We start from the raw sequence: 26,462 nt of genomic DNA on the forward strand, positions 1-26,462 counted from the left end.
AATTAACCTGGATAAATGAGGGATTACTATAGACAGTGTATGCTGTATGCTTATATCACACCGCCAAAAACATTCTAATTGTAAAATAAGCTGCACGAGCATCATTTTGATACATGTTTTCTAATGGATGTCTCTAAGTGGTGTAACATTTAGTCATTATAAAGTGAAAGTGAATGAAATAAGGAGTTGACCATGTGGCTGCGCCTCTCCAAAGCAGCCGCTAGATGTCAGTATAAACACTGCCGTGAGTTCCAAGCTGATCTTCACACAAAGTGCCCAAAGCAACATCAACCTACATCTTCTCTTCGTCTTGAACTTTATTGATTTTTCCTGACCCTGAGATGCTGATGAAACACAAGTGGACCCTCTGCAAATGAATCAGTTGTTGTTGTTGTTGCACATGTTCACGTTTGGAGGTAGATTTATTAATCACACATGCAATTGAGTCACTAAACTCATGCAGAACAAGAGGATGATGCTGCAGTGCTCGTCATCCACATGAGCGACAGCCGTGCCACCGCCATGATGGAGTCTTCAGTCAAGCTGACAGCGATGGAATCGATACGTTATGAAGTCCCGTAACTCAGACCTTGCTGTGGGGCCTCAAGCTGAAGAAAACCAATACAAAAAAATCAATAGAGGTTCTGTTTGTCCTCACAACAAGCTGCTTGCTGAGAAACATCAAGACAAAAGCCAAAGACTTTTAATACGGTTCAGATGGAGCTCTATCATCAATATTCATAGGGAGGATTTGGAGTGGCCACAGATTGAACCGTTTGAAGTAACTTTTATGAGGAAACAATCCACATAATATTAAGTATGAAGCTTTTGCAAGTGACTGTCAAGGTCATTTTCAAGACTTTCCTAATAAATCACCGGCTGTTGGGATCGGCGATTTCCGTTATGAGAAGTGAGATGAAATTTATAGGATTTACAGAAAGAATGCAATAATTATTTAAACAAAAGTAGGCAGGTGCATAAACTTGGTCACCCTTGTTTTACTGATTTGAATACATTGAACAATAATTATTGGAACACAAAATTCCAAAATTCCAAGCCTAAACAGGGCCGCCTGTGTAAAAAAGTGAATGTCCCCTAAAACTAATAGCCGGTTGAGCCACCCTTAGCAGCAACAACTTCAATCAAGTGTTTGTGATAACTTCCAATGAGTCTCTTACAGTGCAGTGGAGGAATTTGGGCCCACTCATCTTTGCAGAATTGTTGCAGTTCAACCAGCATGGTGCTTCATGCCACAGCATCCCAATAGGATGCATGTCAGGACCTTGACTATAGACCACTCCAAAGTCTTGGTAATGGTAATGGTAATGGATTTATTTCATTTGAACATGCATCAGATTACAATTGAATGCATCCCATAATCAGTTCACAGTTCCACATGTCCAAAAGGAGTAGGAAGAAGCAAAGCTTATTAAATCCCACCCCTCCATCTGGTACTTTTACAATCAATAACTGTTACATTTGTTCACTTCCTGCTTTCCATAATACAGTTTAAAGTTTTTTGTTTGTTTGTTTGTTTTAATAATGCACCTCGTACTTTGGTACGAGGTGATATGAGCATCCAATGACATAATGGGTACCATAGTAAGTGTCAATATAGTGATTTATATGTGCCCACCATCCTTGAAGGGACAGCAGGATGTGCTCGGATGCAAGAGTTGAAGCCCTAAAAAGCTGTAACGTAATATGTTACACCTGTGAAATATAAATGTTCCCATCACACCGGAAATTCTCCTTCAGGATTTTCTGGTAAACAGCAGAATTTGTGATTCTGTTTATCAAGTCTTCCAGGCCCTGCAAAACAGCAAAATAGCCCCAGACCATCACACTACCACCACCATATTTTACTGTTGGTAACTGGATATAATGGGACACACACCTACCAAAAAGTTCAAGTTTTGTATGGGTATGTTCCCAAAGGTCTTGGGCCTCATCTAGATGTTTTCTTGAAAAATTGAGATGAACCTTAATGCTATATTGCTGTGGCATGACCTTCAAAAGGCTCCAAAAGCATCCAATGTGGCTGAATGACAACAATTCTGCAAAGATGAGTGAGTCAAAATTCTTCCACAGCCATTCTCAGAGAGACTCATTGCATGTCATCACACATGTTTGATTGCAGTTGTTGTTGCTGAGGTTGCCCCAACCAGTTATTCGGTCTAAGGGGCAATCACTTTTTCACACTGGGCCATGTAGATTTGGATTTTCTTCTCCCTTAATAATACTAAGTTTCATTTTAAAACTGCAATTTGTGTTGAGTCCTGTTGTCATTGGCTAATATTTAAATTGGTTTAAGATTGTCAAACAAATAGTCCTGCTAACTCATGAACCAGACAACAATATTGGTTCTTATCAACAGTGTCCTGACTTTACATAATTAAGTCCCCGAGTGACGTATAGGAAACATTTTCGATATGACAGTCATGTGATTTTCCCAAGGATAAAAATGTCCACCAAACTGGAAATGTGTTCTTCTGTGTGAAGATTAAGTGAGCATTATGATATTATGATAATGTGGACTATTTCTAACAGGAGTATAGAAGAAAGCTGACTGCTGCTTGGCTGCCATGTAGTGAAAATCCATTGAATGCATCTGTTTGTGTGTGCAATGCATGCTGGGAAAGAGTGGAAAACAAAGCGCTGCCGCAGATTGAATCTGAATCACATGTTGGGGTAGCTCCCCGGAGAGAGGCGGGTTCCATCGCTCAATGAGTGCATGCACGTGGTCGCCGTGTTCCAGCGGGCCTGCTTGGCGCGTTGTGCTGTCACAGGCCGAGAAATGAGCACAAATTCCTGCTGGCGTCCTCAGAGGAAGGAGCGGGACAGTTATTTATAGCAGAGTGGATCATTGCACCTCCTGTGCTTTTTTTTTTCCACAGCTCATGTGATTACTCACTGTGCAGGTGTATCTACCTGCACCACAAAGCTTTTTTTTCACGACTATATGGCAACTAATACTTGTGGTTGGCTTTTTGATGACAGTCCTTTGGCCTCCTCCACTTATAAGTTGTGTCTCAAATGGAATACAGCACACTCCAAAACTCCGTAGTGCTATCCGGAAGCCATGACTGTCATTGTGCTTCACCTTCTTCATGGCTGGATCGTCTCATGAAATATGGGTCAGTTTTTTTACCCCAATTTTCCATTGCACAATAATTAAAAATCTATTTATTATGACTATTTTCACTTGTGTATACTCCATGCCTCTGTAAGGTACATAAAAGATAAGGTAACATGGTTTTAAAATAACAGTTTCCATCCATCCATCCATCCATTTTCCTCCGCTTATCCGGGTCCGGGTCGCGGGGGCAGCAGTCTTAGAAGGGAAGCCCAGACTTCCCGGTCCCCGGCCACCTCCTCCAGCTCCACCGGGAGGACACCAAGGCGTTCCCAGGCCAGCTGTGAGACATAGTCCCTCCAGCGTGTCCTAGGTCTGCCCCGGGGCCTTTTCCCGGGTGGGCATGCCCGGAACACCTCGCCAGGGAGGCGTCCGGGAGGCATCCGGACTAGATGCCCGAGCCACCTCAACTGACTCCTCTCGATGTGAAGGAGAAGCAGCTCTACTCTGAGCCCCTCCCGGATGGCTGAGCTCCTCACCCTATCTCTTAGGGTGAGTCCAGCTACCCTACGGAGGAAACTCATTTCAGCCGCCTGTATCCGCGGTCTCATTCTTTCAGTCATGACCCAAAGCTCATGACCATAGGTGAGGGTGGGAACATAGATCGACTGGTAAATTGAGAGCTTTGCCCTCCGGCTCAGCTCTCTTTTCACCACGACGGTCCGGTACAGCGACCGCATTACTGCCGAGGCTGCACCGATCCGTCTGTCGACCTCAGGCTCCCACCTTCCCTCACTCATGAACAAGACTGGGGCAGGACCTCAATCCCAACCCGGAGGGAGCACTCCACCCTTTTCCGACTGAGAACCATGGCCTCTGATTTGGAGGTACTGAGTCTCATCCCCGAAGCTTCACACTCAGATGCAAACCGTCCCAGTAAACGCTGAAGGTCGCAGCCCAAAGAGGCCACAAGCACCACATCATCTGCAAGTAGCAGAGATGAGATTCTAAGGCCCCCAAACTGGACTCCCTCAACACCTTGGCTGCGCCTAGAGATTCTGTCCATGAAAATTGTGAACAGAATCGGTGACAAAGGGCAGCCTTGGCGGAGGCCAACGTTTACCGGAAACAGGCTCGACTTACTACTGGCAATGCGAACCAGACTCCTGCCTCGTTTGTACAAGGACCAATCCCGTACTCCCGGAGCACCCCCCAAAGGACGCCGCGAGGGACACGGTCGAATGCCTTTTCCAGGTCCACAAAGCACATGTAGACTGGTTGGGCAAACTCCCATGCACCCTCAAGCATCCTCGTGAGGGTGTAGAGCTGGTCCAGTGTTCCACGACCAGGACGAAAACCGCATTGGACCTCCTGTATCAGAGGTTCGGCCAACGGTCGTACCCTTCTCTCCAGCACCCTGGAATAGACTTTCCCAGGGCGGCTGAGGAGTGTGATCCCCCTGTAGTTGGAACACACCCTCCGGTCACCCTTCTTGAAAAGGGGGACCACCACCCTGGTCTGCCAATCCAAAGGTACTGTTCCCGACTTCCATGCAATGTTGAAGAGACGTGTCAGCCAAGACAGTCCCTCAACATCCAGAGCCTTGAGGAATTCTGGGAGGAACTCGTCCACCCCCGGAGCTTTGCCACTGAGGAGCGTCTTAATGACCCCAGATACCTCAGCCACAGTGATGGCACTGTCCACGTATGTGTCCTCAGACTCTGCTTCCTCTATGGAAGGTATGTCAGTGGGATTGAGAAGGGCCTCAAAGTATTCCTTCCATCGTCCGACTACATCCCCAGTCGAGGTCAGCAGGCCCCCATCTCCACTGTAAACAGTGTGGACTGGGCACTGCTTCCCTTTTCTGAGGCGCCGGATGGTTTGCCAGAACCTCTTCGAGGCCGACCGAAAGTCGTGCTCCATGGCCTCACCGAATTCCTCCCACACCCGAGTTTTTGCCTCGATAACCGCCGAAGCCGCAAACCGTTTGGCCTGACGGTACCTGTCAGCTGCTTCCGGAGTCCCACAAGACGTCAAGGCTCGATAGGACTCCTTCTTCAGCTTGACGGCAGCCCTGACCTCTGGTGTCCACCATCGGGTTTGGGGCCTGCCTACCGGAAGTCTCCCGGTAGAACGACGGAGTCACCAGCTGGGGTGCTCTCCAGCACCCCTCTGATGGACTCCAAGAAGGCCGGGTACTCCGAACTGCCATTTGGTGCGTACGCACAAATGACAGTCAGGACCCTTTCCCCAGCCCGAAGGCGTAGGGAAATGACCCTCTCGTTCACTGGGGCTGACTCCAACACAGAGGCACCAAGCCGGGGGGCTATTAATAAGCCCACACCAGCTCGCCGCCTCTCCCCCTCTCGAGGAGTTTGGTTCCGGAACCCAAGCTGTGGGTCGAGGTGAGTCCGACTATGTCTAGTCGGAATGTCTCAACCTCTTGCACAAGTTCAGGTTCCTTCCCCACCAGCGAAGTGACATTCCATGTCCCAAGAACCAGATTTGGCCGCCGAAGACCAGGTCGCCTACGCACCCGCCCTTGACCGCCACCCAACACACATTGCACCGGACCCTTATGCTTGCCCCCGTAGGTGGTGGGTCTACGAGGGGGAGATCCCGTGTGGCTTCTTCGGGCTGGGCCCGGCCGGGCTCCACGGGTGAAGGCTCGACCACCAGGCGCTCGCCTGCGAGCCCCTCCCCCGGGCGAGGTACGGTTCCTCCTCTTGTTTTTAATCATATGGGTCTACTGAATCACTCTTGGTCTGTCCCGTCACCTCGGACCTGTTTGCCTTGGGAGACCTTACGAGGGGCATATAGCCCCAGACAACATAGCTCCTCGGATCACTCGGGCACTCAAACCCCTCCACCACGATAAGGTGGTGATTCACGGAGAGGAAAATAACAGTTTAAAATGTATAAATATGGTTAGAGCATGTAAGAGTAGTAATAGTTCATGTCATACATATAAAAATCAGTTGTAAAAGAAAAAAAGACACCCTACTATTTTTTATATGTTTGTGTCTAAAATAACCAAATCTCCATTGTTGGCGTTTGGGTGTAATACCGCAAGGTCCACTAGGGGGTGCTAGCAGCGATGGTGGTATAGAGTAGGTGACAAAACGACAGAGGAAGAATAAATCCTGAGGGTGAATATACGTCAAGTCATCGTGGATTGTCTTCCTCATTCTGTGCCACAGGTTAGTATAAATTAGAGATAATTTACGCAAACGACTGTAAAGAGTGTAGAAAGTTGCTAAAGTAAACAGCTGACTGCAAAGTGGTTTGTTATAAATGTTTTGTAGAGCATTTGAGCACATGTGAAATGGCTAACGGCTAATGCTAGCAGTCCTTAATGTATGGTGAATAGCATTAAGCGGGCTAACTGCAATATGTGAAATGTGTTACTGATAGTATTGTACTAAAGATATGTGAAATGTATACATTGGCTGTGGAAATTGTCACTAGATTGACATGTGAAGACAATGTCTTAACATCACAAATGTTTAGCTGTTCAAATGTTTGTTTAACCAATACTGCTGGAAACAAATGGCCAACTGTTGGTGTAGTCATCTTATGAGATCTGAAGTGTTGTTATTGTTCAGAGAGGAAGAATAAATCCTGAGGGTGAATATACGTTAAGTCATCGTGGATTGTCTTCCTCATTCTGTACCGCAGGATTTTCAAGGCATACAACCCCTCCAGGTGGTGGAGGGGCAACACCTCAAATGAGGCAGAAATGATGTCCTCTCACCTTCTATAGTAGCCAAGATGTCCATCACAGCACAGTCATCATTTTTAGCATTTTGAGTGCAGTACCCAAGTACTTTTCAGCTTTCGTCTCAAATGCAACACTTAACACCGTGTACTGGGTGGAAATCCATGACTGTTGTTGCCCACTTACCGGAAATAATGATCTAAATATTTACCAAATTCATCTTCTTCTGTTCACTACCTTCTACCGTACTACTGTAAGCTCCTCCCATTCCATTACATAGCCAAGATGGTGACCATTTAAGTATCTTGAGTGCAACATCCTAGTACTGACAGTGTGAACACACTAGAGCGATGACCTCACTTGCAATGACACTGGTTGATTTGTGTAACATTTTAAAGTCTCTGCTTTTGCCAGAACATGATTGGACCTTTTGTCACCGATGGCTTAAAAAAAATTTTTTTGGGACATTTCTCGCCACAGACAGTTGTTGCCATAAAGATTCATAAGTATTCAGAAAGTGTCCATATGCTTCATCCACATCATTTGCATTGTATACACTCTTCTATCTTTGTTCTTGTAGAACATTCCTGAAAGCGTTGACACCTCCAGCATCTTTTTTTGTAGTTTTTGTTGTAAATTGTAAACAAAGATGGCTGCTGATTTCATTGATTAACAGACCATTGGTTGTTTAACCCATGTAAAACATTGCAATGTAATGGTAGTGATAATGGTAATGGTAATGGTAATGGTAATGGTAATGGTAATGGTAATGGTAATGGTAATGGTAATGGTTTTATTTCATTTGAACATGCATCAGATTACAATTGAGTGCATCCCATAATCAGTTCACAGTTCCACATGTCCAAAAGGAGTAGGAAGAAGCAAAGATTATTAAATCCTACCCCTCCATCTGGTACTTTTACAATCACTAACTGTTACATTTGTTCACTTCATGCTTTCCATAATACAGTTTAAGGTTTTTTTTAAATAATATACCTTGTACCGAAGTACAAGGTGATATGAGCATCCAATGCCATAATGGGTACCATAGTAAGTGTCAATATAGTGATATATATAGCACATCATGACTGGTTCAAGACTCTTCATCCTTGTATTTAGCAAACATCAACTGCTTGTATTGTTTCTTGAATTGGCTCATCGTTGTGCATTGTTTGATTTCCTGACTCAATCCATTCCATAGTTTGATTCCACATACTGAAATGCTATGTCTTTTTAACATAGTCCTAGCATAGAAGTGTTTCAAACGTACTTCTTCCCTGAGATCATATTTCTCCTCTCTTGTAGAGAAGTATTGGATGACATTTTTAGCTAATTGGTTATTTTTAGCCTTATGCATTATTTTAGCTGTTTGAAGATGAACTATATCAGCAAGTTGAAGTATTTGTGATTTTAGAAATAAGGAGTTAGTATGTTCTCTGTAGACGGCATTATGAATTATCCTTACTGACCTTTTTTGCAGTACATTTAGCGAGTGAAGATTGCTTTTATAGTTATTAGCCCATATTTCCACACAACCAGGGTTCAATTCTCACCCTCGGCCATCTCTGTGTGGAGTTTGCATGTTCTCCCCGTGCATGCGTGGGTTTTCTCCGGGTACTCCAGTTTTCTCCCACATTCCAAAAACATACTAGGTTAATTGGCCACTCCAAATTGTCCATAGGTATGAATGTGAGTGTGAATGGTTGTTTGTCTATATGTGCCCTGTGATTGGCTGGCGACCAGTCCAGGGTGTACCCCGCTCTCATCCGAAGACAGCTGGGATAGGCTCCAGCACCCCCGCGACCCTCGTGAGGAAAAAGCGGTAGAAAATGAATGAATGAATTTCCACACAATAAGTAAGATATGGTAGAACCAGAGAGCAATAATGAGTGTGGAGTGATTTCTGATTGAGAACAATTTTTGCTTTGTTCAATATTGAAATATTTCTGGCCACCTTATGTTGTATATTTGTAATATGAGGTTTCCAGCTCATATTTTCATATTTTCAATGTTATTATAAGAACATAATCAAATTGTGACAAAAGAATGTAAAATGTGTCGCGGGTCAAAAAAAAGAATTTCAGCAGTTGAAGTAACTAAGCTAAGCTATCTAATAACTTCTGCAAAGAGAAGAAAAGGTTCTGTCCTGACGGGAAACAAGGAATAAGAAGAGCAGATAATTGTGAGTCTGCGTTCTACTTTTTAAATAAATTGTGTCTGAGGCCACGGCCCACTTTACTCGCAAACTAGGCTGAAGCTCTTTTGCCACTCTCCAGCGACCTACTTCTTCCATACAACTCATCTACGCTATCTAGTGGCTGCTGTTAGCACAACAAAGCATATGTCGGAAGACATGCATGTCCTCCATACAACTACGTTGCAGTCATGACACCATTGTTCCATTGGCGGGAAATTTGGCTCCCTCTCCTGCCCCCTGCTGGCCTGGACTAACACTGCTGTACAGCGTTCAGGCTGTGGCGCCACTTCATCACATGACCTTCCTGACCTTGTGGATCATTTCTTGTCCGTCGGCTCATTTTCATCAGGAGTGTCCATGGCAACATCTGCACTAGGTAACCTTTACTGTGAAAATGTCACCGCAGCAAACAGTGACAGGTATTTATGACCAGGGGGCGGAGTCATGGTGTCATCTAGAGGGGGGGCGATGTCGTAATTTACCGTGACACGTGGATGTTGTTGTCGTGGAAACCACTATGATGCCCGATTCCACGGCTCTTAGTCTATGTGTACTTGTATGTATGTATGTGTATGTATGTATATATATGTTTGTATAAGCCTTAGTTACTGCAGCTACATAGACAGACAGAGACACAACAATAGGTTAAAACAATTCTCCAAAAACAAACTTGTGTCGCTTTTGCAGCTGTAATATTACTGTAATTATTATATATGCCAGCGGTTCTCAGTTATTTTGCGCCCCCCCCAATTTGAGAAACTGATATGTATTTATTTATCTGTACTGTACACACTGAACTCAAAACTAAAACCAGCGAAATGCAACAAAATGAAGAGTTGTGAAGCATACAAGCTTATTCCGGAGTCGTATTGCATGCTGAGTAAGATAAATGTGTACATGTTGGCAGGTCTGCACTAACATTGAATGTCCTCCCTCCGTCTCCCACAGGGGGGCTCGCCCCGCTGTTTGAGAAACACTGATTTATGCACACAGTTAGATGAAGTGCTGTGTATCCAATAATAGTCTTTCTACCTCTCAGCTGTTTTTATCCTGAGAAATCACAGAGGAATTCAGTTACACACACACACACACACACACACACGCAGCTACCTGGTAATCCATCATGACAGAGTTACATAACATCTTTATCTGGCCCCCTCCCTTCATCTAAACACAAAATAAGCTCAATTTCTGTTCTTTTTCATCTCGCACGCACACACACACACACACTCACACTCACACACACACTGTGGGGGTCATACCCCTGGCTGTCCCACCTTCTGTCTGGTGGATGGAGTCCAGAGATCCTGCAGGACCAACACATAAGTGACGTTTTCAAACCTGCTCTAAATAACCTCTCTTTTTACAAGACAGTGTTTACAGACAGGAAATATGTGAAAATGGTGTCGCACGCCGCGTCTGCAAAGGAAACCGCTGAGGTTCACACACTAATTGGGTGAACATGTCTGAAATCCTACAGTGGAAAGACCATCGTTTCTCTTATTTACAAATGCAGCATGTGTTGAGCATTTTATTTGTGATGTACTTGAGAGAGTGGTTAGTGGGCAGGCCTTACAGCTGGGAGACCCGAGTTTGATTCCACTCTCGGCCATCTCTGTGTGGAGTTTGCATGTTGCAATTGGTGAGTCCAAATTGTCCATAGGTATGAATGTGAGTGTGAATGGTTGTTTGTCTATATGTGCCCTGTGATTGGCTGGCCACCAGTCCAGGGTGTACCCCGCCTCTCGCCCGAAGACAGCTGGGATAGGCTCCAGTACCCCCATGACCCTCGTGAGGATAAGCAATACAAAATGAATGAATGAATGAGTTCCCCTCCTATTTTGTGTGGAAGTGGTAACTTTCTGGCTTCTTATTTTGTCTTTCCCCACCCTCGGCCATCTCTGTGTGGAGTTTGCATGTTCTCCCCGTGCATGTGTGGGATTTTTCCGGGTACTCCGGTTTCCTCCCACATCCCCAAAACATGCTAGATTAATTGGCGACTCCAAATTATCCATAGGTATGAATGTGAGTGTGAATGGTTGTTTGTCTATATGTGCCCTGTGATTGGCTGGCCACCAGTCCAGGGTGTACCCCGCCTCTCGCCGGAAGACAGCTGGCATCCTCTCGCCGGAAGACAGCTGGCATCTGCTCCAGCACCTCCACAACCCTCGTGAGGAAAAAGCGGTAGAAAATGAATGAATGAATGTACTTGAGAGAGTGGTTAGTGGGCAGGCCTCACAGCTAGGAGACCTGAGTTCAATTCCACCCTCGGCCATCTCTGTGTGGAGTTTGCATGTTCTCCCCGTGCATGCGTGGGTTTTCTCCGGGTACTCCGGTTTCCTCCCACATTCCAAAAACATGCTAGGTTAATTGGCCACTCCAAATTGTCCATAGGTATGAATGTGAGTGTGAATGGTTGTTTGTCTATATGTGCCCTGTGATTGGCTGGCGACCAGTCCAGGGTGTACCCCGCCTCTCGCCCGAAGACAGCTGGGATAGGCTCCAGCACCCCCACGACCCTCGTGAGGATAAGCGATAGAAAATGAATGAATGAATGAGTTCTCTTCCTATTTTGTGTGGAAGTGGTAACTTTCTGACTGCTTATTTTGTCTTTCCCCACCCTCGGCCATCTGTGTTTGGAGTTTGCATGTTCTCCCTGTGCATGTGTGGGTTTTTTCCGGATATTCCGGTTTCCTCCCACATTCCAAAAACATGCTAGATTAATTGGCGACTCCAAATTGTCCATAGGTATGAATGTGAGTGTGAATGGTTGTTTGTCTATATGTGCCCTGTGATTGGCTGGCCACTAGTCCAGGGTGTACCCCACCCGCCTCTCGCCCGAAGACAGCTGGGATAGGCTCCAGCACCCCCGCGACCCTCGTGAGGATAAGCGGTAGAAAATGAATTATTGTACTTGAGAGAATTAGACCATTTGAATGATAAAGTGCAAACCAAAACAGCAGCACCTATTGAGCCACGCCAGGAGTCTGTGAGAAGAATTCCAGTTTTAGATTTAGACTCCTGTGGTGGGAGTGGGCTAGGTGGGGGCTCTCAATGGAGAACTTGTCATGTGTTAAAGTTGCTTAAATCAGTGAATGTCCAACTAAAAATAGAAATCCATGCTCTGCTTTTGTCCGTCCTCTTTAGGTGTTGTCATCATCCACTCGTCAGATGATTGTGACATGGCTGCTGCAGTTACCTTGGTGACGCCTTTTTTTGTAAGTGGTAGCATTCAACTGCTAATTATTATTTTTGCATAAAGCGCAGCGGTTGTCGCCTTTCGCTTCATGAATTTTACATGTCGGGTTTGAGTGAGTGTGTTTTGGAACACATTAGCTCCCCACTTTGTGTCGTGTCAGGCTGTGGGACCACCCAGCAATTGGCAAAAAACCACAAGTAATTGACATGGCCATAATAATGCCAATTTTTGACACACAGGTCGCGCCTCCTACTCTCATACTTGCCGCCAACTCTCCTGCGAGCTAGCTGTGTCATTGTTCTTCTCCAAATTTGGTGAATATTCAGCTCCAGAACCTCCCTCCTTCTCTCTTCGATTGCGATTATTCACTCTCGACACAATGCGGAAATAAAGGGGACCTGTAATGCTTGTTTTTCGACCTTTTGTATTGAGTTTTGGGCTCTCATAGAGCAGCTACACACAATAACCAGCACAGAAAGCTTTCTAGATATTCTAGATCTTTCTAGATCCAAAATCTGCACCTATACCAGCTGTATTTTGTTGGCTTTCCAAAAAGGTTTGTTTTAATCTATTCCACCCATGGCCCGCCTGCAGGAATGAATAAACCCTTTGGGGAGCTACTTGAAAAGACCTCTGAATTACCGTGTATGAACTCAATGAGTGGAAACGTAGGTCTGTGTTTATTGAGTGCAGACAATCTTGACCCAACATTTGTAGTGTAGCGCTTTTGCTCCATGACTTACACAAAGTAAACACAGTTAGGATACTAATAAACTGATACTTACTGCTTGCTCTTCTGACTGTTAGACATGACCAAGTAACATCGGAAAGGCGTCAGGCTTCAGCAAGTTTGTGGGCTAGTCCAGCTGCATACTGGTCCATGTTCACTAAACAGTCCAGTGTGAAATGTCCTTGACAGATTAAAATGTGGCTTTCCCTTACGAGCCATTGCTAGCAACGTAAACAGCGCAGCAGAGCTCGTGTGACAGCTTATCTGGCTTACAGCTACGCCCATATAAGGAAGTCCACCTCTCTGTGACATCACAAAGGAGCAGTTTTACCACACCTTCTGAAACCAAGCGTTTTGAGCCATCCCAAACTTCTTTCAGGGCTCACTTCCAAATGAGCAAACCTCGTTATCTGAAACTTTGGCATGGTTTAACATGAGAATATAACATTCTAACTACATTTATAGATCAGAAAGGTGGAAAAAGCATAATACGTCATGTTATATTATTTATAAAGATTAAGAAAGAATAGAAATGTGCAAAAAGACGTTTTGAATGCATTTTTGTTGGCAAATGCAAGTCGTAGACAGACGGTGAAGCTTGCGGTGAATTGTACAGGTGGGAAGTGCTTCCAAGTCCATAGGGATTGTTTTGTTCTATAGTGTTACATTTGTCGAGTGGTTAGCGCGCAGACCTCAGAGCTAGGAGACCAGGGTTCAATTCCACCCTCGGCCATCTCTGTGTGGAGTTTGCATGTTCTCCCCGTGGGTTTTTTTCTCTGGGTACTCCCACATTCCAAAAACATGCTAGGTTAATTGGCGACTCCAAATTGTCCATAGGTATGAATGTGAGTGTGAATGGTTGTTTGTCTATATGTGGCCACCAGTCCAGGGTGTACCTCGCCTCTCGCCCAAAGACAGCTGGGATAGGCTCCAACACCCCCCGTGACCCTTGTGAGGAAAAAGCAGTAGAAAATGAATGAATGAATGCAAATTTCAAGTGGAAAAATATGATATATATAATAAATATTGATTAGGAGATTTTTTTTTTTTAACATAGTGGCTTTTCATTTTGACCCTCCTGTGTACTTAGTTCCAGACTGCGCTGATTGTGACAGTGTTGTGCTGTCCCAAATTGATTGCAGTCACATACTGTATACCGGAAAGGGTGATTGGAATATTTCTCCCCTTCTTCTTCTCTCCTTTTTAAGTTTGGAAAGGTTTAATGGCCTATTTCCTTCCAATGTCCGTCACTGCGGACATGCCATTTAGATTGTGAGTGCGACATCCAGGTCCTTTACTGTACTTCTCAGAGTAAACTTATGCATGCAAAAGATGAAGTGCAAGTGCGCAAGTGTGCCAATTGAGACACAGAGGCAGTGGAGTTATGACGTGAATGCGCAGACAAGCGTACGTCCTCGTCTTCTTTCACCTCCCTCTCTTGTTGCCACTGCTCAGTGACTGCTGCAAAAAAGCCAAAGAAAAAGCAAAAACAAAAAAAAGCATCCTTTTCATGCTCATGTACTAACCGATAATATTATTATTATTATTTGCACAAATGTAGCGCAAACAATTGCAACTATTTTAGTTTAATTTGGGCCAGGCTGGGTAAATGTTGGTTGACCTTTGTTAAACGCTAGCATAGCACATCATTTTTGGAGCCCAAAACAGCACAAACAAAGAGGAAAAGAACGAGTCTATTTCGGTTCCTTTTTGAGAATGTTGGGGAGCTGGTTTATGTAATCGTTTAAATCTTTAATAATTCAAAAATTATGACAGCATGATAATTTAATTTGCACAAAACAGCAGAAACGTAGCACCTATAATCTGAACTATTCATGCATTCATTTTCTACCGCTTATCCTCACAAGGGTCATGGGGGGTGCTGGAGCCTATCTCAGCTGTCTTTGGGTGAGAGGCGGGGTACACCCAGGACTGTTCGCCAGCCAATCACAGGGCACATATAGACAAACAACCATTCACACTCACATTCATACCTGTGGACAATTTGGAGTCGCCAATTAACCTAGCATGTTTTTGGAATGTGGGAGGAAACCGGAGTACCCAGAGAAAACCCACGCATGCACGGGGAGAACATGCAAACTCCACACAGAGATGGCCGAGGGTGGCATTGAACTCGGGTTTCCTAGCTGTGTGGATTTTTGTTTAATTTGGAGAACCTTGTTGGCTGGTTCCAGTTTTGATTGACCTATAAAATAAGTCAAAAACAAAACATCGCAAACATAGCACAAATGATTGAGACCTTTGTTATAAGTTAAATAACTAAAAAACTGGCAAAGCACAGTCACTAATTTTTATATAAAAAAAACAAGCATATTAACTTTGTTTGGCTTGAAATAAGCTACGAAAATAAATGTTACTTGGACATTTTCATTCGATAAAAGTAATGGTAATGGTAATGGTTTAATTTCATTTGAACATGCATCAGATTACAATTGAGTGCATCCCATAATCAGTTCACAGTTCCACATGTCCAAAAGGAGTAGGAAGAAGCAAAGCTTATTAAATCCTACCCCTCCATCTGGTACTTTTACAATCAGTAACTGTTACATTTGTTCCCTTCCTGCTTTCCATAATACAGTTTAAGGTTTTTTTTTTCTTAAATAATGTACCTCGTACCGAAGTAGGAGGTGATATGAGCATCCAATGCCATAATGGGTACCATAGTAAGTGTCAATATAGTGATATATATAGCACATCATGACTGGTTCAAGACTCTTCATCCTTGTATTTAGCAAACATCAACTGCTTGTATTGTTTCTTGAATTGGCTCATCGTTGTGCATTGTTTGAGGTCCTTACTCAATCCGTTCCATAGTTTGATTCCATGGAATCAAAGTAGAAGAAGTTTCTTCAAAGTAGAAGAAAAAACCTTGGATACCCCTAATATAGCCAGTAGTACATACTTGGTGCTAGTCTTGTGTTCATGTTGTGTAAAATGTGCTTACTTGTGCAAATGTATGCTGAGTTTTCAGTTCAACATGTGTTCTTCGATAGAAGCTTGGTTTGGATTTTCTATTTTTTCCCTCCCTTCTCTTCTTGTTGTTCCTCTTCCTCCGTCTCCTTCATCATCCAAACATCCTGTCTTGTCTACCCCTTGTCTCACTGCATAGTATGTTGTAAATGGATGGAAGAAAAGGAAATCTGAAAAAAGTAAAACTATGACGGCACAAACCATAATTTTATTTTCACACAACAGCAGAAATGTACCACAAAGGATTGTGACTATTTTTTGATGAATTTAGGGAAACTTTGTTGATTTATAACACAATTTGTAATAACTCCAAAACAAAAACAGCATGGAAACAACATAGTGAGCATAACAATTCAAAATAAAATTGGACTTGGGTGTGAAAAGTCTACTTAGCAACAAGTAACAAGCGAAAGCAAAAGTATATGGAGTTTCACAGTGAATGTGTGGCAGTGCTGTTTTTTCATTACAGCATCTACATAAAATCATAAAAACCTCACTGAATGAGATCAACATATTGTTTTTAATAATTGTGACATTGTTTCATGTTCATGATCATGACAGAAAAGCGACAGTCCTTAAGCCACGCCCCTTACCCCCTCAATCAGCTTGTGATTGGCTGAGCTGTCAGCAACAGTATGCCTCCTCTCCCCCCTCCCCTCGCTGACAGCCCGGTGGGGTCCAGCCAGTCCCACACTCGCAGACAGTCATCATTTTGACTGACTGGATCAGGACGGCCCAGTCCGCCACTCACTGCTCAGGTTCTGACCCAGACCGGGAGCCAGGCGACCTCCTTTCAGCAGCGACTCCTCCCAAGTGGCTTCTCTGGAGGGCAGGCAAACTTCCGGTTTGTGTCATGAAAAATCCCGCGGAGCCAAGCAGAGACGGACTGGACCAGTAGAAGGAAGATGAACGGAACCCGAAGACTGGACCACAGATAGACCTCCAGCCCCACAAAGCCCCACATCCAGCCACAGCCCACCTGCTCACTTTTGGGATGGTTGTCATCATCTGACAAAGGAGCACAGCACCATCAGCACCATCAGCACCATCAGCATCCTCTATGAGAGCACCTTCTCCTCCTGCACCAGCGCAGCATCCCGGCCTCTGACTCGCCTTTTCCGGCTGCCGAGGGTCTGCCGTTGGGGGGCAGCCGACAGCCGTCCAAGACGCCGCGAGCCGTACTCCGCGTGAAGAATGCCCAGCCGCGCTTGGCCAAGCCGGCCGACCCGGGCCCGGCGGCGGGCCTCTACATGGAGCGCTCCCAGAGCCGCATCAGCCTGTCCGCGTCCTTCGAGGCGCTCGCCATCTATTTCCCGTGCATGAACTCCTTCGACGAGGACGATGGCGGTGAGTTAGTGCATGTGTGCGTGCGTGTGTGAACCGGCAGACCAGCACAGGACGACATGTTTGGATGCTTGCCCAGGAAATAGTCTGTTCCAGGGTCGAATCTGAGCCATTATTAAGTGTACAATCAACGTTTAACGTCACATTTTAACATTCTGAAGTGTGTGCTGTCACAGTGTAAAAAGAAGTTAACCACTGTTGTGTTCCTGGGCCACACTTTATTTATCTTTATCCAGTACGCATGCATGCAATGTTTAAAGACACATTTTAACATTAAGTGCACTGATGGTTAATATTGTCAATAAAAATAGTCTGCACAAACATCTCATTCACTCTAAGTGGGCAATAATTTATAAAAAAATATACAGCAAACACTTTTTTTTCACTTTTATTGCAAATGCTGATCTGAAATTGTAGACTTCAAAGTCAAGCGAGCAGGATAGTTTGGATGGGCAGTAGCGAGCCGTGTGTCAAAAAAATGAATAATTTCATTAATAATTTCATAATAGACAATATGTGAATACATTCATTCATTTTCTACCGCTTATCCTCATGAGGGTCACAGGGTTGCTGGAGCCTATCCCAGCTGTCTTCGAGCGAGAGGGGGGGTACACCCTGGACTGGTGGCCAGCCAATCACAGGGCACATATAGACAAACAACCATTCACACTCACATTCATACCTATGGACAATTTGGAGTCACCAATTAACCTAGCATGTTTTTGGAATGTGGGAGGAAACCGGAGTACCCGGAGAAAACCCACGCATGCACGCGGAGAACATGCAAACTCCGCTAACCACTCGACCACCGTGCCGCCCCTGATGGTTAATATTGTCAATAAAAATAGTCTGCACACACATCTCATTCACTCTAAGTCGGCAATAATTTCTAAATAAGTAAAAAATAATCATTTCAATAATTTCACAATAGACAAAAACTGAATGCATTCCTTTTCTACCGCTTTTTCTGGAGCCTACCCCAGCTGTCTTCAAGCGAGAGGCGGGGTCCAGCCAATCACAGGGCCCATATAGACAAACAACCATTCACACTCACATTCATACCATGCCCTCGTCGCCTGTTAACCTAGCATGTTTTTGGAATGTGGGAGGAACCGGAGTACCCGGAAAAAACCCACACATGCATGGGGAGAACATGCAAACTCCTCACAGAGATGGCCGAGGGTGGAATTGAACCCTGGTCTGCTAGCTGTGAGGTCTGTGCGCTAACCACTCGATCGCCATGCCGCTCAACGTGAATACAGAATACTGTAAATAGAAATACTCTATCCCAGGGTCAAACTGTGGTCATACTAGAGGCTTGATTAAGTGCTTTAAGTCACATTCTAGCAATATTTAATAGCATACAAATAATTATGGTGGACAAAAGTATTGGCACGCCACTGAAGTAACTTAAACACCAGTGGTAGTTGTCTTGTCATAATCCTTCTAATATCCCATTATAGTCATTGTATGAACCTCTGGTGTGATGAATGAAGTGACTAAACACACACACACACACACACATTATACAGGCAGTACAAGATGGTCTGCAAGAAGCGGGCCTTGTGATGATGTCACTCATTTGGCTGTGATTCACTCATCGCTACGTTCCAGCGGAGGTCATTTCATTGACAATGTGTACTTTCAGAAAAGTCAACCGAATAATAACTGAAAATTATTGCCACTCGTCTTCTCAAAGGAACTCGCCAAATATGTGCAAATGTTCCTGTATGCGTACATGACGAATATTATTGGTGCATGTTGTCATAGGAACCCTTCAGTCATCCAGTAAATCTATTGATGTTCTGATTGCCAAGCTATAGCTATAGTACACACAATCCCATTATTACGTCAATGATTACACCCAATTTTCTCAAGTTAGCTCATTTGTTCCTCATATTTTCAACGTGAAAATCATTTCTTTCTTCTTCTGTGCTTTACAAGCTGGCTGCCAAAGCCCAAAGACATGAAGGACAGGATGAGGACACACTGGCCATCTCCTGTGTAATCAGAGTTGATAAAAATGGAATGGTTTTTGGATCTGGATGTGCACCAACATTTAATGGCTTTTTTTGGCTCATGCAGGCTCATAATAATAATAATAATTTATACAGCAGGAGCAAAAGCAAAACAGTTAGAATAAAACATGAGGAGTGGCCACATAATAACTTACATTTACTGTAAAACTAGAAACTATTAGAGAATTGTGGTTGTTTACAATGCATGTAGTTTGAAGGCAGAATCTGCCTTACTTACATAGATAGATACTTACACTTTTCAGTGCATGAGTGCATTCACATTGAGAAGTACGGAAAAATGCATTATACAGTCAGTACCTGATTTTGCATTCACCAGTCCCGCTTTACGGTGATCGACACTTACCGCCCTCAATGGTCGCCATTTTGGATGTGTAGCGGAAGTGGAGGGGCTGCCAAACACAAAGTGATGGTGAAATGTCTGCCTCATTTGTAATGGTAATGGTAATGGTAATGGTAATGGTAATGGTAATGGTAATGGTAATGGTAATGGTAATGGTAATGGTAATGGTTTTATTTCATTTGAACATGCATCAGATTACAATTGAGTGCATCCCATAATCAGTTCACAGTTCCACATGTCCAAAAGGAGTAGGAAGAAGCAAAGCTTATTAAATCCTACCCCTCCATCTGGTACTTTTACAATCAGTAACTGTTACATTTGTTCACTTCCTGCTTTCCATAATACAGTTTAAGTTTTTTTTTGTATGGTTTTCTTAATGGTGATATGACCATAGGGTACATACAAAGGTACATACAAGCAAGTGAAAGTCATGTGTCATGCTACATTATGTTTCCACTATACAGTATACTTCAGGGGTCCCCAACTCAGTAGCACCCACTTTCGAAAAACCAGTCCCACAGTTTCACAGATCGTCAGGAAATTTGTTGTAGACGTCAGTCATGGTGCCCCACGGTAGCCGAGGGTACTGATTTCTCCGGGTACTCTGGTTTCCTCCCACATTCCAAAAACATTGCTAGGTAAATTGAATGTGAGTGTGAATGGTTGTCTGTCTATTTGTGCCCTGTGATTGGCTGGCCACCAGTCCAGGGTGTACCCGCCTCTTGCCAGCTGGGATAGGCTCCGGCATGCCTGCGACTCTAGTGAGTACACGTGGCATAGAAAATGGATGGATGGAGTCCCAATTAGAATCCATGTTCCAAAGCAAACAGGAAGTCAGTCATTTCGGTTTCTGGTGGTAATTTTTGGGGCGAAAATCAGCAGGTCCATTTCAACAAACTAGTCTTAGGCACTTTGACCGAATGAGCCTAAAGCTGGGATATTTTATGAGCCGTTCCAAATGTTTCCGATAATGCGATGGTTGCAATTCACTATTACAAAGGAGAGAAGAAGAAGAAGCGCGTAAATAGTATATTTGTCATTTCCAGTTCATAACGAAAGTGATCTATTTGGGTCAGCAATACACCCAGGAACTAATTACACAGTGTACAGAGTATACTTACCGATGGAAGTATTCCATTTGAGACATGACTATCATTAACTCATTCAATCCCATTCAAAAGCGGACGGCTTTTGAATGGGTACTCAGTACTGTTTTTGATGATTTTGAGTGACTTTTAAGGCACACAGAATATTGTGTATATGTCTATGTGCTCTAAGGCTATATAAACATGCTATATACCAGGGGCGCACACATTTTTTCAGCCTGAGTGCTACTTATGACATGATAGAGTCAAAATGATCTACCACCTAGTAAAAATGCAAAACACATTTCTCTGACATTTCTCAGCGTGTATGAATGCACTTCTGCCACTTTTCTCCTGCCTAAAACAGCACCAAACATGCTCCCTGTTATTGTGGAATAGCACCATCACCTCTTTTTGCCGCTCGCTCCAAAAAAAATGTAAAAGACCTATAAATATATCTTTGAGAGCCAGCAATCAGGTTGAAAAACAACGCATAAATACGTCTTTGGTAGCAAATGAGTTCAAGAGGACTTATTATGCTAATTTTTCGGCCCTTTTGTATTGAGTTGTGGACTCCTATAGAGCAGCAACATACAATAACCAGCACACAAAGTCTTCTAGTTCTTCCAGAATTTGCACCTATTGAGCTGTATTTGAGCTGTGGTTGGTCACACTCGCGAGTGCTTAAAAAACCTCCGGTTGGTGCCACTAGCTGCGAACGGTACAGGAGTTGATAATAAACGGTGATGTATCTTTTTAAAATGTTGTTTTTTAACATACAACTATATGTGTTAGATTCCAAATCCGATCCGGAAGTAGCGACTGGGCAGTCGGAAGTTTGTCAGGAAAAGAGGTTCCTTCAAAATGTCTCTCAATGGTAAGTAGCTTTAGCATTTTAGCATCAGCATCGCTAACGTCTAACGGCACTAGCTGATGGTGGGAAACGGCTAAAAGCAACTCCGCTCCTTGTATGTAAGCGCTTTTGCTCCATGACTTACACAAAGTAAACACAGTTAGGACACTAATAAACAGATACTTACTGCTTGCTAGCAACGTAAACAGCGGAGCAGAGCTTGTGTGAGGGCAGAGAGCTTATCTGGCTTACAGCCACGCCCATATAAGGAAGTCCACCCCTCTGTGACATCACAAAAGTACAGTTTTCCCACACCTTCTGAAACCAAACGTTTTTAGCCATCCCAAACTTCTTTCAGGGCTCACTTCCAAACGCGCAAACCTCTTTATCTGAAACTTTGGCATGTTTTAACACGAGAATACAACATTCTAAGTACATTTATAGGTCAGAAAAGCGGAGAAATCATAATACTGTACGTCCCCTTTAACCTTCCTCTTGTGTTAGCTTTCTGGTATCATCTCTTATGTTAACGGGTCGGTTTTGACCCATGTATTAAATCAGCTATAAAATACACTAAAAACAATAAGTTACCATCAAATTTGCTTCTCATGTCTTGGTTACCTTCTTAGGCTTCCTCATCCATGAAAATGTTGCTTTTAATACTTTTGGTGTGGGCATGTAGGCCTTTTTTTGTCACTATACCCCTCCATTTTAATTTCCAAAAATGGTCAAATGAACTTCAAAAGAATCATATTAATAAATTGAATTATTTTGTTACCTGGCTATTACTGAGGGATATAGAACATATCTCTTAAATCAATTAGTTTTATTTATTTTCTCATTTTAGTATTAATCACTAAAGAAACATCTATGGTGTTGGGGTGAATTTTGACCCATATATATTAATGTCAAGAAAAGGTAGAAAAAGTGATTGTTTTCAGCAACAAAATTTAAGGATAAGGATGATACTGTAATGTCCCATGTCTCTTTTATTGCAAACAAAACAGTCTACTGTCGGACGCAACCACGCCAAAACAACATCAGCAAACTGGACAGTCCTCTCTGTAATGCAGCTGTCAGTCAAGACTCGTGTCATGTTCCAAAAACTCAATAAAATGACACATAACTGCCGGGTTGCTACAGTATCCTATAAAAGCGTTAATAATAGCTAAGCAGTGTAGCGTTATTTTTAAAATTACCTTCATTTGATTCTTGCATTTTATTTTTTTAAAAATACATTGCATGTGTTGTGTGTACATTGTGAGTGTTAATTCAGGATTTGCACAAAAATTTAATTACACCGCCTGTAGCAGTTGCAATCCCTTCAGTTTTTAAATGAAACGATACTTCATTGCTAACACGCAGTCTCATGACTCTTGGCCCAAGTACTGAGTATACTTATTGAAGTGTACTGACAGTGTAGCATCCATCGGAAGCTGCCATTGTGACTGCCGCACCCTCATTGTCTTTATGATAAAACCTCACGTTCTGTCTAAAAATGCAGTTTAGATGAGGATGAGCATACTTCACCATTCATCTTCCCTCCCAGTGGAGCAGGCCTCCTTTCCCAACAGTCCATTTTCTTTCTCCTGACTTTTTTGGGTCGTCGCTCCAGCATAGAGGTACTTTTATTGCCACCAGAGTCTGTTCCCCCGCAGTCTGTTCCCTCCCCTTTTCTCCATAAGTCTCATGTTTGACGTCGGCCTGGAGCGACTTTGTTTGTCATTGGTTTGACTGAGCAAAACGGGCACCAAGCCAAAAACAAAGGTATTCAAAATCAGAATGCAGCTTTTATTTTCCTTCTACCTCTCCCTCACTGCTCTGTCATCTCCTCCATCCCGTCTGAAGCTTCACCTCCCTTGCTCCTCCCAGCAAGTCTTCCTCTGGCGTTCCATTCTCTGAGGATGATGATGATGATGAATAAATAAAAAGTGCCAGCTGACTGTTGTTCGTCCTGACGCACGCTTGCACGTCACACTTGTGCTTATTTTGGCTGAACTGTGCAATGTTTAATTCAAAAAAAGACAAGCTAAGTATCACTTAAAACAACAAAGTTCCCTTTGTTTACTATCTGAACGATGATTTTTGGCGTCTTATACATCCTGTAGCCAGCAAGTATAAATAGATTCCACTTTCCCTGGTATCTTTTCTCCATAGCTGCAATGTCCTGGTGGAATTCTTCCCTGTGCTCATCACTGTCTTCTCCACAGTTTGATGGAAATAACTCTAGATGGGAATGCAAAAAGTTTATCTTCAGTGACATATTGCAACCAAGGGCTTTGGAGGACTTTGGGAGGTTTGCCACCAGCTGCTTATAATTATCTGCCTTGTAGTTTTCAAGAAACTCTGATGCCAAAGTCCACTTTGTTCACTTACGAGAGAGAGATTTATTGAAATAAAGACAAACATTTATGTCAAAACTAGACAATAAATGTATTGGAATGTGAAGACAGGCTTTTAGATAGGCACACTGGGCCTTTTTTGTTGCCTTATTTTGCATACATTTCTATTTTGACCTATATATATATATATATATATATGTTGCAAACTAGGCCTGTACTGTATCATTGCAGGGAATGAAGTGTCCAAACAAAGTACCCTATGTCTTGCTGACTCACTGTCTGTACGTACTAAATAACCTGCCACGGGGCCAAAGAAAGTTAAGAGTGGAAGCAATTTGATAAAGAATAACACTATTCAATCTCCCCAGGATGTCCAAGTCAACAATAAGTTCCAACCATTCGTCCATCCATCCATTTTCTATGCCGCTTATCTTCACAAGGGTTGTTCTTCTGGGAAAATTTACCTCAGATTGTGTACATTTTTGTTTGTCTGTCTCCTTTTTTTAAACAAATTAATGACTAAAACTGAGGTTCCAGTGTACTTTCATCATTACTGGAATGAGCTGGAAACCTCATATTACAAATATACAATATAAGGTGGCCAGAAATATTTCAATATTGAGCAACGCAAAATTTGTTCTCAATCAGAAATCACTCCACACTCTTTATTGCTCTCTGGTTCTACCATATCTTACTTATTGTGTGGAAATATGGGCTAATAACTATAAAAGCAATCTTCACTCGCTAAATGTACTGCAAAAAAAGTCAGTAAGGATAATTCATAATGCCGCCTACAGAGAACATACTAACTCCTTATTTCTAAAATCACAAATACTTCAACTTGCTGATATAGTTCATCTTATCAGCTAAAATAATGCATAAGGCTAAAAATAACCAATTAGCTAAAAATGTCATCCAATACTTCTCTACAAGAGAGGAGAAATATGATCTCAGGGAAGAAGTACATTTGAAACACTTCTATGCTAGGACTACGTTATGCTAGCCATAGCATTTCAGTATGTGGAATCAAACTATGGAATGGATTGAGTAAGGAAATCAAACAATGCACAACGATGAGCCAATTCAAGAAACAATACAAGCAGTTGATGTTTGCTAAATACAAGGATGAAGAGTCTTGAACCAGTCATGATGTGCTATATATATCACTATATTGACACTTACTATGGTACCCATTATGGCATTGGATGCTCTAATCACCTTGTACTTCGGTACGAGGTGCATTATTAAAAAAAACCTTAAACTGTATTATGGAAAGCAGGAAGTGAACAAATGTAACAATTACTGATTGTAAAAGTACCAGATGGAGGGGTAGGATTTAATAAGCTTTGCTTCTTCCTACTCCTTTTGGACATGTGGAACTGTGAACTGATTATGGGATGCACTCAATTGTAATCTGATGCATGTTCAAATGAAATAAAACCATTACCATTACCATTACCATTACCATTACCATTACCATTACCATTACCATTACCATTACCATTACCATTACCATTACCATTACCATTACCATTACCATTACCATTACCATTACCATTACCACTTCAAAAAGTATTTTATGGACACTGAGTCATTACTTACCGAGAGCTGGTGTGGTCAATGTTAGCGCTGGAAATTGTCACTGTCAAAACAAAACGCACCAAGCCTCTGTCAGTTTCAGATTCCCTGTCTTAGATTTACTTTACAGTGTACAAAAAGATACCATTTAGACGGCCGTCCCAAAAAGGGAGCGATTGCTCCTGCTCCTGGTTCCTTTGGAAAATGTCTGCCCTCTCCCCACTCAGAATCCTCCTCATACTGCACCATATCCCTAAGGTCAAGGAAAGTGGAGTCTTTGATATCTACAGGGGTCTTCTTTGACCTTTTACTACCGGCTTGCTTCTCGTGATCGAACATCCTGACTTGGTTTCATTTGGTCAGATTTCTCTTGGGAGTCCATCATCGATTTGGAAAGTGTATTGTGTCCATTACCTTGGCTCAGGATAATACAAATATGTTTACAATATTACCAAAATAGGTTATTGTATATACCTACAGTATATACAGTAACCTATTTTTGCTATTAGCATGCTAATATATTATAACCCCCCCCCCCACACACACACCACACACATAACAAATGACACAGTACAGTGGCGGTGTCACAAGATGTTATGTCACAATTAATTAGTTAATTCACAATTAATTAATCACACAATAAATGAAAATGACCAGGATGATTTTTGCCAGCTATAAGCATGGGTGTCTGTTTTCCTGGTCTTGTGTGTTCATGCTGTACATTAGCTTCGGTACCATGGTTTCTTCCATAGAACAACAGCTTGAACTGAGTCTTTTCCATTATACAGTCTCTTTGTCTGGGTGGGTGGAGGTGGGGCAGGTAGCATACACACAGAGTGTAGCCCCATGGAGAGTAATGCAAGGTAACATAATTCATTCATTCATCCATTTTCTACCGCTTTTCCTCACAAGGGTTGCGGGGGGTGCTGGAGCCTATCCCAGCTGTCTTCGGGCAGCCAATCACAGGGCA

The 26,462-nt window shown here is 43.1% G+C and overlaps 1 protein-coding gene across 3 annotated transcripts in view; it reads left to right on the top strand.

Moving 5' to 3' along the window:
- Nucleotides 1-6,071: 6,071 nt before the first annotated feature.
- The window catches only part of rims4 (regulating synaptic membrane exocytosis 4), a 37,387-nt gene continuing 16,996 nt past the window's right edge, over nt 6,072-26,462 (top strand). Inside the window, exon 1 of one of the 3 annotated variants that reach the window (XM_058055313.2) lies at nt 6,072-6,276. Coding sequence is in view for 1 of the 3 variants with exons in the window: in XM_058055312.2 (XP_057911295.2) it covers nt 17,162-17,258 (97 nt within the window). In the remaining 2 variants the exon portion in view is untranslated. Of the gene's footprint in view, nt 6,277-12,141; nt 12,210-16,572; nt 17,259-26,462 lie in introns of those variants that run through there. The other 2 variants (XM_078798478.1, XM_058055312.2) reach the window with 2 other exon arrangements.

This window comes from Doryrhamphus excisus, linkage group LG18 (genome assembly GCF_037039965.1).
Source record: "Doryrhamphus excisus strain RoL-2023G ecotype Guam linkage group LG18, RoL_Dexc_Guam_v1.1, whole genome shotgun sequence".
NCBI classification, from domain to species: domain Eukaryota; kingdom Metazoa; phylum Chordata; class Actinopteri; order Syngnathiformes; family Syngnathidae; genus Doryrhamphus; species Doryrhamphus excisus.